We start from the raw sequence: 13,982 nt of genomic DNA, 5'->3' as shown, positions 1-13,982 counted from the left end.
ACTCCAAGGACATTATCTATTCTGCTAACCATCTAACATACAGCAGGGAATATGATATGACAATAAAACATTTATCTTCTCCTTACTGAAACGTTCATGGTATCAAAACGAAGTTGACTGTTACTCGATGGACTAACATTACTTATCCCTTTTGCTACTGATAGTTACAGCTGCTATTTTTTTTTTCTGCTCTCAGACCGCAGGATTTCAGGAGATTCTAACTGAAATTGAAATTTTAGCTTTGATTGTGGGATGCTTATGTCATGACCTTGACCACAGGGGAACCAACAATGCCTTCCAAGCCAAGTAAGTTTTCTAATTCTTATTACTTTAATTTGATTTTCTTCCACAGAAGAGCAAAAGGTGACCAGGATAAAGAATGAAGCATTAATTTCAAGCCTCCTAGGCCAAGGCCAAATATTCTTATTCTTGTATGTAGTGAGGGACTATCCATCTCTATCATTCTCTGTTCTTTTGGATAATTGCTGGCTTGTCCTTTGTGTCAGGCTGTTGAACTGACATCATGTATTGAAAAGTGGCGACAAAACTTGATGTTCTTTTCAGGCTTAGGTACTACTGATTCTGATATTCAATCCAGGAAACATTGAAACTGTTTATCTGGGTTGTTCTTGCTGACTGGAATACATGACATTAAACAAAACCTTATTCAACTATTAAGAAGAAAAGAAAATAAGTAAAATTGATATAATGCTTTCACAAAAGCTTTTGCACCAGTATAGGCAAGCATACATAAAGTAATTCCTAGCTTATGAAGTAGGGAAACTTGGCCATCACACTGGAGCTCTGATGCATATTGTCTGCAGTGGGTGGCTGCAGTAGTTGCCAGGAGTTGTGTCAGTTGTGGAGCACACAGGGACCCTGGTCTGCAGAATTGCCTTCTCCATGGCCTGGCCATCCCTGTGATGGTCAGTACACACCAGAACACAAAGCTGGATCTTGAAGGCAGATTCTTTCACCACCTATGCAAAATCTTGCTCTCCAGATTGTTTTTGAATTTTATGCTATTCAAAATGCTTAGGACTTGATTTAGTGGCCCTGATTTGCATATATTTGCATGTGTCTGCATATGTTATGTCCAGGTGGCTGCCCTCACACACAGCGAGGTCGAAGCAGGTTTTTGGAAGGTTTGAGGGTACTTCTTTTTACTGTGGTGGCAAGGGAACTCCCTTGACCAAGGTCAAATTCCTTCAAAAATCTTCCTGAGAAGATTTTTGTCTTAGAAAAAGGGGGAACAACAGGAAATGTCCCCTGACAATATCCTGGTCAAGCTGTGAAGTAAAGCTGTCAGACACAGAAATGCCTCCAAAGCCCATGTTATCTTCTCAGCAACCTGGGTCCTCTACAGGACCCAGAATATGATACCTATAGAGTAGGTCTAGAATATGATACCTGGAGACTCTTGTCCTGCAGGTCTGAGCATGCATGTGAAGCTTTGTTGATTATGTTGTTGCTAATCCTCCAGTGTGATGAGGAAGTGGTCAAATGGTTGCCTAAATATATTTGAAAGACAAGGTGATGTTGTGTTAGCCTATTTTCTCCTACCTATTGCAGAAATCCTCTGCTGCAATGTGTGTATGCACAGGCTGCTGCATTTCTGGGGGCAAGTTGCTTCAGTGAATATCACTGAAACTGATGTGTCTGATATTCACTAAGCTGTTATTTCCTGAGCTATTGGTGTCACTGTACGGTCTCAATGAAACAATGACACTGTCTGGATCTTCAATCACCATAGCAAGGAAAATCAATTGCAGTGCTCAAAAGACAGAGCTCATGGTGCAAAGGTTACCAAGCGCTGCTAGATGCCTTTTTGCAGCTGAGTCTTCAAGAGAATCAAAGAACACAAGATAAATGGGAAGGAAGCTAAGCTGATTGATGTTTCTGTTCCTAATTTACAAAAACGAGACCTAAAATTTACATCCTGACCATTTTAGGCTCTGATTAAGTTAACTACTTCTCCCCTCTAACATTACACAACAGTATCTCTTGTGCAGAGGGATGGCTGAGTTAAAGGCAGGGGTTTCAGCATTAGCCTGCAATCACTTATACTTCTTGTTTGACAATGGAATACAAAATGGAGGCTACCATTTTATGACTCCATAAAGAAATTGCTGAAGACATTTAACAAAAGACAAACATTACCACATGTGTATAAAGCATCCATGAAAAGAGAAGCTATAGTTATCATAACAGCAGCTATGATTTATTCCTTTTACCTAACATAAATTTAAGCATTGCATTTTCCTACTTTATCTTCAGTGTTCGATACTGCTGTTCTGTGTGATGAAAGTTCAAGAGGTATATGATGGTGGCAGTATCACAGTTGTCTGAAAGGGCCCTGTTATATATCTCAACACCACGTTCTCTAGGGATGTTTCCTAGACATCCTTCTCTCTAATATAGCTGCTTCTGATAATTAAATATCGGTATGGTGCGGTTTTATAGTGTACGCTCACAGGAGAGATTCTTTTTGTCTGTAGCATAACCTCTTATTCCCATTTCTTTGGAGAGAAGACCCATCTTGTCACTTTAAGCTAAGTCCCAGAAGTGAAGTAATGGTGAACAGTAACTATTCTGACAATCCAGTCCCATTTCCTGCACCAACAATTTGCAATTTTATAATTATACCCTATAGATTTTTGTTCATTGAACAAAACTCAACTGCTCTGTGCATTTTGAAGCTAATTTTGTTTTCGACAGTAAACATGATGAGAAAATACATTCTGAAGAGATGCTAAACTTTACTTTTATATTCACTGCTCTCACTTGTGGGTTTTTTTGTTTACCTTAGTAATTTTTTAAGTGCATGACTTCACGGACAGGCAGAACCTCACTGCATTTGCAGCTGGTTTTTTTGTTGTGTTCTGGAATTTTTTTTAAAGAGTTTGTAATCACCCATTGTAAGCCGTTGTGTTGATGTCTATTAAGAATTAAAAATAAAAAGTAGCAGCTGGTCCTAGCTCAAGGACATTATTTTTTGTCTTTATTGCACAATGCTGTGCTAGTGCTGTTGCATCGCTGAGGCACTTTGAAAGTTGCATTACAAAATTTTACATACTTCCAGGAAAATCTTTAGTCAGCTGGTGATATTTAGCAAAGTCTGGAACAAAATACCTTGTTTCTGGCTTTAAATTAGTGTTTTGATCTTGTCAACTGTCTTAAGTGTGGTTGCTGAAATGGAGAAGGGAGAGTGTGGCTACAAGCTTTTGTTACTAAATTGTCTCTGAAACCTGCTTCGTAAGCAGACAAGCAGTATTTGTTGACTCCCCATATTCTGTTTCAGGAGTGGATCAGCCTTAGCTCAGCTCTACGGCACCTCTGCTACCTTGGAGCACCACCATTTCAATCATGCTGTCATGATTCTCCAAAGTGAGGTACAAAAGCATTACTATTAATCTCACTGTAAGCTGTTGGGCAGTTCCAGCCAGGGAAAGGAAATACCACACACAGTACCTTTTTAATGCCCTCTCCTTGAGGAATTATTTATTGGTTACCACAAAGGTCACAACTAGCACAAAGTTAAACAACTACAAATGCTGATCATAGAGCCCAGAGTTTATATCTGTCTCAATCAGCTAGGGGCAAGGAGAACATGTCCTAATCATATTGTCAGCTTTCCTCAGTCTTCTTACATATATCCTGCTCAGTGGTTTATAGGTAGGTGAAACAAGCTCTCACCTTTCCCCACAGGTGTTGTATTCAGAGTATCACAGTCATCTTTCTGTAATCGGTATTTTTTTGTGGTTTTGCATAACTGTACTAAATTAAAAGTAGAAAGATGGATACGAAATCCTCACAAAGCAAGGGATGTGTTTTCTTCATTTAGACAGTTTGCTACAGAAAGCTTTCAGTATGTATGAAAACCAAAATGTTTTTCATGCTGTGCAATGGGAGACCATACACTGGTCTACTATAACTTTTGAAGACCATCTGGGAACGTCCTGTGACCACAGACAAATGGGAACCAGGGTGATTGCTTTACCTGTGTTTACTGTGCCATGGAGATGAGTCGTGGGACTGTGGGTTTAGTGTTCAATTTTTTGACAATATATTAAAAAGTAGACATAGGAAAGGAGAGCACTAGCACAAGATTTAAACAGCTCAATCTGCCAGGGAAAGGCATAAGAAAAAGCAGCACTTTAAACACACTGGTTCAGAATAGGAAAAAAAGGAAAGCCTTTAAGGTTTTTTTGAGGGTTGTTTAGCTTGGTTTGTTTCTAAACTAATGAGACTGTTGGAAGAAGCTTACCTCAGACAGAATGATTTCTCTAGTTCCTGGAATCTTCATCATGACTGAATGTCTCTCTGAAGACAGGCTCAAGACATGGACAACTCTGTAAAAGTTTATAGCTCATGTCAGTCTAGATACTTTTCTTTATATTTTCCAGCTTAAAAATAAATTTATGAAAAAAAACACAAACACCTTTTTTTCCTTAGAATCTACTCCAGCTTCTTGTAGGGGTGTAAAATATTTTCTAATAATATGCTAATGTTAATTTTAAAATAATATGCTGCTATTAGTTAATATATTAATGTTAGTTAAAAATAATTTCATAACTTGATACTATTTGCTAATGGAACATAATACCCCTTAGTTTGGAATCAATGCAGGTTTGGATCCTCCAATCTACTTAAAGATACACCAACTTTCCCGAGCTGAGCAGTTGGTCTCCTCTATCAAATAATCTGAGATTAGATTATATCCTGTCCTATGCTGATACTCTAGTCTGTCCCTGCTATCTAGAAGAAAATGTAGTATATTGTATTATTTGTTTAGGTTTTTATCACTAAGAACAAAGAAGGTATTTCTCCTTTACTTTTGACATGCTAACCTTAGCATCTTGAGCTCTGTAGTGACATGGTTTTATACACCACGAAACAGGTCAGAAGAGGCAATAGATATTGTAGAATAACAGACGACTTAAGTTACCCCTGTTGTAAAAGCTGGTATTTTCCTGATACATTTTGGTTTATTTTCTTCTGAGGATTTTGGTTTTTAATTTATTTTTTTATTGTAAATAAGCTTTAGATTCTCAAATCCTTCTCAATATTTAGCCGAAAAGAAATAATAACTTCATTGTCACCATCTTTTATGTGTGGAGAATTATTTTTTTTTAGTCCAACAATTAGCAGTTAAAAAAATATCATGTCTACCATCTACCTCCAGAACTTACCTATGTTCTCAGACCACCATGGTTATAGCAGTCCTGTTGCTGGAAAATTCTTGGTTTTAAGGGAATTTTAATCTTCCTAAACAGTAGGTGGCAGTGCATGCTGAATGTGTGCATTGCAGTGCTAAACACCACCACAATAAGACTGTTCAGCAAGAACGTTATTATTTCTATAGGTAATTAGGAAAAAAAAGAAGTGCAGTACTTTTATTTGTGTTAATGCAGTTATATGTGACTCATGTCACAAAGACCGGTTCTTAAGGTTACATTTAGAATTTCCCATTAATTTTATTTCTTTCACCTTATTTTCTCCAGGATTTCATAGAGAAATCATAGGATCTCTGTCCCTTTTATTTTTCAGAAATTCAGTTACGAAAGGACCTGCCTGCTTTCATATAGCAATATTAAATAATTTGTTTCCTTTTATTCTGGCCATAGAGCACCTTTTAAATTCCTAATCCATGATCCCTTAAAAAGTAGCCTAGTGAGCCTACAAAGGGCATTTTAACTGTATGAAGTGGTTCTTTAGCCTGCACAGGCAATGCTTGTATAAACTGTAAGACAACACAGTAATGGGCAAAGTGAGCAAATGGGCTGTTTTGAATGAAAAACTGATTTAGTGTCTTTGACTGCTCTAACAGCAGTTTGTGTGCCAGAAAGCAGCAGCACAGATAAATCTATTAGGAGCACAACTCAAAAGCTGTAATGCACAGCTCCCCGAAACATTTAATAAGAGGAAAGATTGAGATGTATCCATAGTTTTTCCCCATAAAGTGAGTCTGTGCATGGTCAGAGCAAAGAGTAAATCTTCCCTCCAGGGGCTATAATTTCAGCGGAGTTTAGAAAAACATGCTTGACTACAATTGTCAGTTTTTCCTACCCCAGTGTAATCTCAGCAGTATTATCACTATTATTTTGTCGTAGTTTTGCCATGAATCAGAAAAACCCTCTGTTACAGGGAAACAGTAGACTAAAGAGTTAGAGAACCTTTTTAAAACCTATATTGATTGCTAGCCCTTTACCTCTTTTATCTCTTTCATTATAGGGTCACAACATCTTTGCTAACTTGTCCTCTAAGGACTACAGTGACCTTATGCAGCTTCTAAAGCAATCGATATTGGCAACAGACCTCACTCTGTATTTTGAGTAAGTATTGGCATTTCCTGTATATGACAAATGAAAATTCGAAGAACTTACTCTAATGACCTATTAAATACCAATAAGGATATATAATATGAGAAATTAGTGTTTAACTGTGGTTGAAGAGATTTAGTCTAATACTTAGTATATTTTAGGCTAATAAAAATATCTCAAGTGCTCAAGTAAGTTTTGTTTTAACGTGTAAGATATCTGTATCAACAAAAAGCAAGTGAAATCCTAGGCTTACACTTCAAAGCAATCCTAGGAATCAATTACAGTGCAGTCCCATAATTCTCCTGTCCCTTCTGTGATCATTTCTTCAGGCATGTAGAAAATCAACATTTTAGAATTTTCTTCCACCGTTTCAGAATTCCTAAACTTGTATGCTAAGAAATATATTTAGTTACAGACCCAGTTGCAGAGATGATGAAAGCATACACGTTGCTGCTTTGAAGACAAATTATGCCAATTTACACCACATAAGAAGAGGTCTTTAAAAGCTTAACTTAAGAGAAGCTCAACAGGATCTCTCATCCATTTTTCTTTCTTTTCCTTTTTTTGCAAATCGAATCTCTAAGTAGACTTCCAGTTGGTGCTATTTTGTGTCTTCCAAGTACTGTTAATTATTACCAAGCCCTCCCCAGTGAGAATGTGTGGGAGCACGTATGCAGTCAGAAGAGTTCTGGTGTCAACGTCACATCCCACTTTTGCCATCCCCCTCTCTGGCACACTGTCTGTCACAGTTTGTGACTGACTTACAGAGGAAAGAGCTGTTGGATGTGCAGTTTCAGCATACTGCTCTCCCAGTCTCGACAATAGCAATTCATCCTTAGGAATTTTTGTTTGAAGCCCATTAGCATCCTATCCCATACAGTGCTGGGTAGCATTTAGTAATTTTTTCCTTAGGGTGGTGTACCTGGATTCTGCCCCTCCTTTGTGCTGATGGTTTATATCAAACAAAATTTCCAGAAAGCTTCAAGCAAAGTCTTTAACCTGAAATTAACTGTCTATATCAACACTGTGTCTTTACTGTTAATTGTGGAAATACTAATGGGGATGATGCAATATCTGCTTTGTCTTTTTTTCTCCTGGTTACTGTGCCAAGGTCTGTTTCAGAACAGTACTGTCAGCAGATGCTGATAGTCTTTGTTTCCTGCAAGTCTATTCTTGGAGAAGCTGTACTAAGAAAGGGTTTTAGTGAACAGTATTATAATAGAAACATCAGAACATCAGTCCATGAAGAAATTTCTGCTTGCCAACATGAAAATCCTGAACAGGACAAATAAGCCCTTTTAAGCATGCTCTTTTTGAAGCTGTCTGTTAGGATCGCTTGTTATCTGGAGGGCGGGTATGACAGGGGAATGTGCTGACAGCTTTAAGTGAGATACAGGGATCACAGGGATGTGTCAGTTTGTGTTCTCCCGTCTCACCACAAATCACAAGAGCTGCAGGAATGTTTTGTGCTGTCAAGGAAGAGTTGAGTGGTGGGGGCTGAGAGGGCAGCTGCCCTGGCACAGCCGTGTGTGCTCCCCTGGCCGAGATCCTGCAGCCCCTGGAAGAGTGAGAGAGGGCCTGGGGCAGTGCCCAGGGTGGGAACCCAGTCCAGACCCAGATGTGATGGAGCTCTCTTCCCTGCCTGCCTCTAGGCTGAAAAACTACACGGTCAGGTTGTCTTTCTAGTTTCAATACAAAGAATGCCCAAAAAGGGACATCAGCTGAATTTTCAAGAATATTCTTTCTTGCTTGCATAGTTAATTTTGATGTGCTACACAAATCAGAAAACTTTTAGCAAATGAGGCTTCTTTATTCAAAAACCTGCAAATAAGTTATCTTTTCCTCTTGTGTTATTATGGTTCATTAATCAGGTAGTTGTTATGCTACTTTACTTCCAAAAGTGCCTGAAATCGCTCCCTGGAAACGCTAATGATTAACACTTCTTAAAGCCACCCTACCTTAACAGATGTTTCCACACAAGTACCTAACTTGTTTTTTTTCAGTTTGCTGAAAAGAGAAGGAAAATGTAGCAAAGGAAATTCTCATATCAGTATTCTTAGAGTGCCTAAACCTAATGATAAAAAAGTCCAACTAGCAAAACAGCAACAAAACTCTAGGCAGAGCAAGGCTTTATGACCTTCTGAAGGCATTACTTTTCTACAAACAAAAAGATGATGTTCAGTGGAAGATCAGCTGGAAAATACACTTGATTTTAGTAGATAATTCTAGAAAACAATGCTTGCAGATCATGCAAAAAAACAAAAGCATGGAAATAAACTGAAGTTTATGGAAATTCACTGAAATGACACCTTGAGCCACTGGGCTGTGGAGCAACTGGATTTGCTATATACAGCAAGACAGCTTTCACTTCCAGGTAAAATACCACCAGAGTCAATGTCACTCAAAGACATTGCAATAATAGTTATAATTCTGTTTATTTCTGAAATCCTGGCGTATTATGTTTGCTTAATAATAGCAAATCTCTTCATTCTGCATACCATGCATAAGCAACTGCAACACTAAATTATTTCCTTATACCTGGCTGCTTTTTGTCCAGAATACCCAATACTTCACACTGAAATCATTACCAAATTTTACATTGTTAGACTAGGCACTGAAATAAAGGATGCAAAAATCCACTGTATGCTCACTATTTTAATGGAGTATGTAGCTGTTGATGATCTGCTCAGGATTAGGCTGGTTTAAGGTTTATGTGCCAACTACTCTTGGCCATTAAAATTTTCATTGTTGCAATATTTATTTCCACTGGGGCTGTGATGCTATGACTTTGTGTGAGGGAACTGAGTTTGTTTTCTGCATGTGTGACTTTGCATTATCCTAGCAAATTTTGTAATGTGAAACTCTTTTATTTCATGAAATGAAAGAAATGAGATGTCATGACATAGTGCTTACATCTCCCTGTTCTAGCTGCTGTCATGAAATCCATTGTAGAATCCTCCCTGTAGGAGGAGAGACAGACTTGGTCATGTAACACATGAAAGTCAGGAACCAGAATATGATATGCCCCATACAAAATTCCATCCGTTGCTCAAGGGCAGTGTTCTTGGAAGTGTGCATCTCTTTGTGTGTAAAACCTTCACTGGCTGCTGTCAGACTGTGCTTTCAACAATCACCGTTCAAGATTTCAGTCTAGCTGAAGTAAATGTAGAAAATACAAGGCTTTGCAAACTCTCTCCTGTTGGGGAGTCTATCTACGCTTCCACTTGACAAAGAGGTAGCACAGTCTCCTGTAAGATCGGGCACTGGACCATCACTCAAAACATAAGTGTTTGTTTTCTGCCTTTGATGCCAGTGCGTTCTGTCACTCTGGGCAAGTTGCTCCCTACTTTTTTACCTCGACTTCAGCTGTATTTGGGGGAGGATCTATTTCCCATTGTAGTCATACTGTGTGCAATAAGAGCTGCTCAGAATCTCAGTGCTGTAAAACATTAGAGACTATGGTGAACCAGAATTTTGTTACTTAAGGGCACCAGACAAGCATTAACATGTTCTGGCTCATATTTTGTCCACCTTTGAGGACACACGCAAGATATTCCAGAAGACAAAGCATGGGGCATGCAGGGAGACCTAGTCAATAAGAGCTACTAACTGGAGACATCTGCAGCTCCCTGTGTCTCGCTGTTCTGGTGTGTGTGCTGGAAATAACAGGAATTACATGTCTCTGAAAAAACCTTCAGGATACAGAAGTAAAAACCCTTTTGCAAGGACAAGTGAAAATGGGAGTGTGTACATTTCAGGGATGTTTCTACTGTCTGTCTGTCTACTGCTGTAGTTGAATGTTTCATGCTTCCACGGTAGACTGAACATGTTGGCACCATTTATTTCCTTATCTGCGGAGACCATAAATACATTGTGGCTTTTACTAGGCAACTCTGACACTGGTAACAGACATTTATAGAATGTATTCAGAAATTAGTATGTTTCCTTTAAATGGACTGTCAGTGTAACGACTTTAACAATAATACATGATGTGCAATGAATTCGTATCATCCAGAGAACTGTGTTTCTACTGCAGCGCTGCCCTGGAAGTGTCTTTTTCCCTTCTCTGATAATCTGTTTTGTTGCAGGAGAAGGACCGAGTTTTTTGAACTTGTCAGTAAAGGTGGTTATGATTGGAACATAAAAAACCACCGAGAAATATTTCGGTGAGCATTACTATTTCTTGCTTTCCGGTTATTTTAAAATATAGCCATATTTGTTTAAGGAATTTCATACATCTTCAAGTGAAGACTTGTAATAACAAGAGAAGGTAGCTTGTTTCAAAAAATGTGATCCATAATATGAAATATATGGTATGATTTCTAAACATCACCAAACTGCAGGTATCTAATCAGTGTGTCCTCACCTTCTCCTATTCCTGCCTCCACACTCTGTCATGTTTCCTTCCCTTTCTCCCAGCCTCACCAGTTGTTGCTCAGCCCTTTCATTCTTTCTCTCGTTCTGTTGATTGAAAGCATCAATGTTCTGCTTCAGGACACAAAGATCTTTCTTGTCCATTTCCCCGTTCCCTCCTCCTCTCAGCTGTTTTCTTTCACTGACCATGCTTTTCTCTGCTTTTCTAGTCTGTACCTGGGAACTCACAGATACAAAGTACTCTTCTAGCCCTCAAGAATGATCTGAGCATGCATCCTTTTGAAAACCTTAGATATTGCGGGTCATTTGAGCACACCATGCTTTTGAGACAATAAAATGTGTGCATTTGCATATGCATGCCTGATTCTGTCTCATTTTATCTGAAATTTCATTAAAATTCTGTTTCCTTTTGGTCTTTTAACCAAAATATTGGCCATTTTCTATTTTCCATATCATTTCACCCATTCCTAATTTTAGATTCAGGCAATATATTTGATGCTTTATTTTCAGTGCCCTTGTTCTTTGTTTAAACTTTCTTAGACTTCTATCTGCATCATGGTACTGTACATATATGCTTTCTACAGCTGAATGGTTCCTTTCTCCTAATGCATATAAAACATGGTTGTAGCTAGGTATTAAACTACAGTGGAACAGTATAGCTCATAGTAAATCTTCAATTTTTATTGTAGATGAGCAGTAGAAACTGCTCAAACAGTGTCTGGGATGCCTCCTGTGATTACAGGTTCTCTTGCTACAGCAGTCACTTAGAAATGGGCATATAAATTAATCCAGTTTGCAGGTGTTATTATATAATAATATCCTTACTTATATTATGCAAGACACATACTTTCTAGTGTGTTATAGGTATTAGCATAAGTGGTGTTAAAAGTATTGCAAAATTAGCAGTTACTCCCTTGCAATATTATTTCTTTGCTAGTGCGGAATGCACAGTACCAAAATTCATCATCTGATGACCTGCAACACATTAGGCTTCCTAGGCACAATTGTGATGTAAAAGCCATGCTGACAGCCGAGATTTCAAACATGTCATTCTTTACTGGAAGAAAAGAAGGTGCCAGGGCTGGCATTTTATATATGTATTATTTATTTATGCATACAGAGCAGAGTTGTTTAGAAATCCAACAAAGGTTGATTCAGCTTGTATTGTTCATTTCTGTTTTTCAGATCAATGCTAATGACAGCCTGTGACCTTGGAGCTGTGACCAAACCGTGGGAGATTTCAAGACAGGCAAGTCATGATTAATAGCAGGGCTGGGAGGAGGCGGGGCTGGTGGGACAATATTCCCAGGGCCCTGGCTTACCAGAGACCAAAACTGGAATCAATTTACAGCTGTATTAATGCTATAAAAAAATAGCAGGGGTTTTCTGCAAGAAATGGTTTATTGCATAATCTTTCCATGTGCACATGCTGGTGAGCAGAATGTAGGTACCTGAAGAGATCTGACTTTACAACCTCTCCTCTTATTAACCTTTTAAATCCATATCAAAAAAATGGATGGATTAAACAAAAGAGCATTGCCCACATGTAGCTGTGCTTACTTGTTTTCTCCCAAAATTTTCCTTAGCAGTGGCAGAATCTTCCCTAAATCAAAAATAGAAGCAGACTTTGCAAACTTTGATTACATAAAAACCTTGGTATGTATGATAAAAGAAATGTGTTCATTTTCTCAACACTGATGGAAAAAAAGGGAAGTGTAGCATAGAGCCTTTTTAGCATCCTGTACTTAAAACCAAACAAAATTTTAAGCTTCTGCTGCTGAGTAGGCTCTTTAGAAATATACATAAAACTTGGGTCCAGCATCGGCAAACAATTACAATGTGAGAAAGCAACCTGTCCCAGTAGTCTTCTTGTTTACCATATGATTTTCCCTCTTCTAGGCATATTTCCTTAATCAGCATCCATCCTTAACGTTTCCTGTATCCATGCTAATCATTCTCTGTCCTTTACTGAGGTCCAGAACAACCAAGGAGAAGGCAGGCTGTGTAAGGTTTTGGAGGAATATACAGCATCAAGCGAATAGGAAGTACACGGCAACTGCATGTGGCTAAGCACCTCCAGTGGGTTGGATTGACTTAACAGCAAAGTGATATTTTAAAAAGGTGGGGTGAAAAAGAGAAGCTAGACCAGAGAACTCGTGAGGCAGGAGCAGCCAGATTTCTTGCACAAGGAAGTAACAGAAACTGAAAGGGACATACAAATGTTACATGCACTTTGGCTGAGTAAAAAAGCATTTATGTGGTGAGGTCTTCAGCCTTTTTTTCTTTCATAAGCAGATTATGACAATAGTCCTTCTAAGGCTGTTACTCAGCCAGAGTATGGTCACCTCACATGGAAATCAGGGAAGTTGCTGGTATCCTGCAGTGGAAAAATGAGTCACAAGATTTTTCAGAGCCACATTGCCTCCGCTGCAGTGTGTGCCGTCCCTCTTAGTTTTTCCTCTTCAACTCAGTTAACTTCTTCATTTTCTTTGATACCCAAAATGTCAGGTAGGGTCTGTTTTCCATGTTGTCAATCTTTGTGCCATGGCGCTAAATTAGTGCTGAAGTCTCGAGCAAACTAGTTTTTTTTCTTTATCCTTATGACTTTTGAGGCCTGCAGGTGAAAATTCCCCTGCAGCCTGCAGTATACAGGTTTACTTTATACTGAAAAATCCAGCCTAGATTGATCAAAACGTTACCTGGCTGAGCAGAGAGGATAATGGGTCCACAGAGGGAAAACAGGAAATAGTTGGACCCCAACTGTGGCAAAATGGAAAAAAACATTAAAAGTGAGGGAGAAAGAAATTAAAATATATGACTCAAAGGGAGTAAAGGCTACATGTAAGAAGGCAAAATTCAGGAAGAAGAGATAGAAACAGACAAAAGAAGAGGGAAGGAGACACAAGGAGAACAGGATCAGAATAGCGGTGATGATTATTTTTATACAATACACTTGGCAGACCTGTAATTGCTGCTAAGTTGTTAAATTATTCCTCTATCTGGAGTATTGATCCAGAATTTTATTAGTGTACTGGGATTACATAAGTTATAAAGCTCCAACCTGTGTGACAGCCTGGTTCAAGATTTAAGAGTACTTTATAACATTACTTCACCTACTTAAAATTTATTTTGCTACTCCTTATTTCAACTGTAACAAGCTTAGGATTTGTGAATGTTAGCTACCATGCAGTTGCTAGAGTGGGAAATTTTGAGATTCTATGAAGTGCAGGTTCCCTGCTTTGTTCACCCACTTGTGCCTTGATGTTATGAAATCATTTCATAGAT

General features: G+C 38.5%; 1 protein-coding gene across 1 annotated transcript in view; it reads left to right on the top strand.

Annotated features, from left to right (window-relative positions):
• PDE11A (phosphodiesterase 11A) overlaps positions 1–13,982 on the top strand; it is a 63,142-nt gene that overhangs the window by 32,364 nt on the left and 16,796 nt on the right. Inside the window, exons 8-12 of the mRNA XM_008946438.1 lie at positions 197–306; positions 3,302–3,392; positions 6,235–6,335; positions 10,412–10,489; positions 11,883–11,950. Coding sequence (XP_008944686.1) covers positions 197–306; positions 3,302–3,392; positions 6,235–6,335; positions 10,412–10,489; positions 11,883–11,950 — 448 coding nt within the window. The remainder of the gene's footprint in view (positions 1–196; positions 307–3,301; positions 3,393–6,234; positions 6,336–10,411; positions 10,490–11,882; positions 11,951–13,982) is intronic.

Source organism: Merops nubicus, unplaced genomic scaffold (genome assembly GCF_000691845.1).
Source record: "Merops nubicus isolate BGI_N331 unplaced genomic scaffold, ASM69184v1 scaffold51518, whole genome shotgun sequence".
NCBI lineage: Eukaryota > Metazoa > Chordata > Aves > Coraciiformes > Meropidae > Merops > Merops nubicus.
This window is presented reverse-complemented; position numbering and strand designations above follow the sequence as displayed.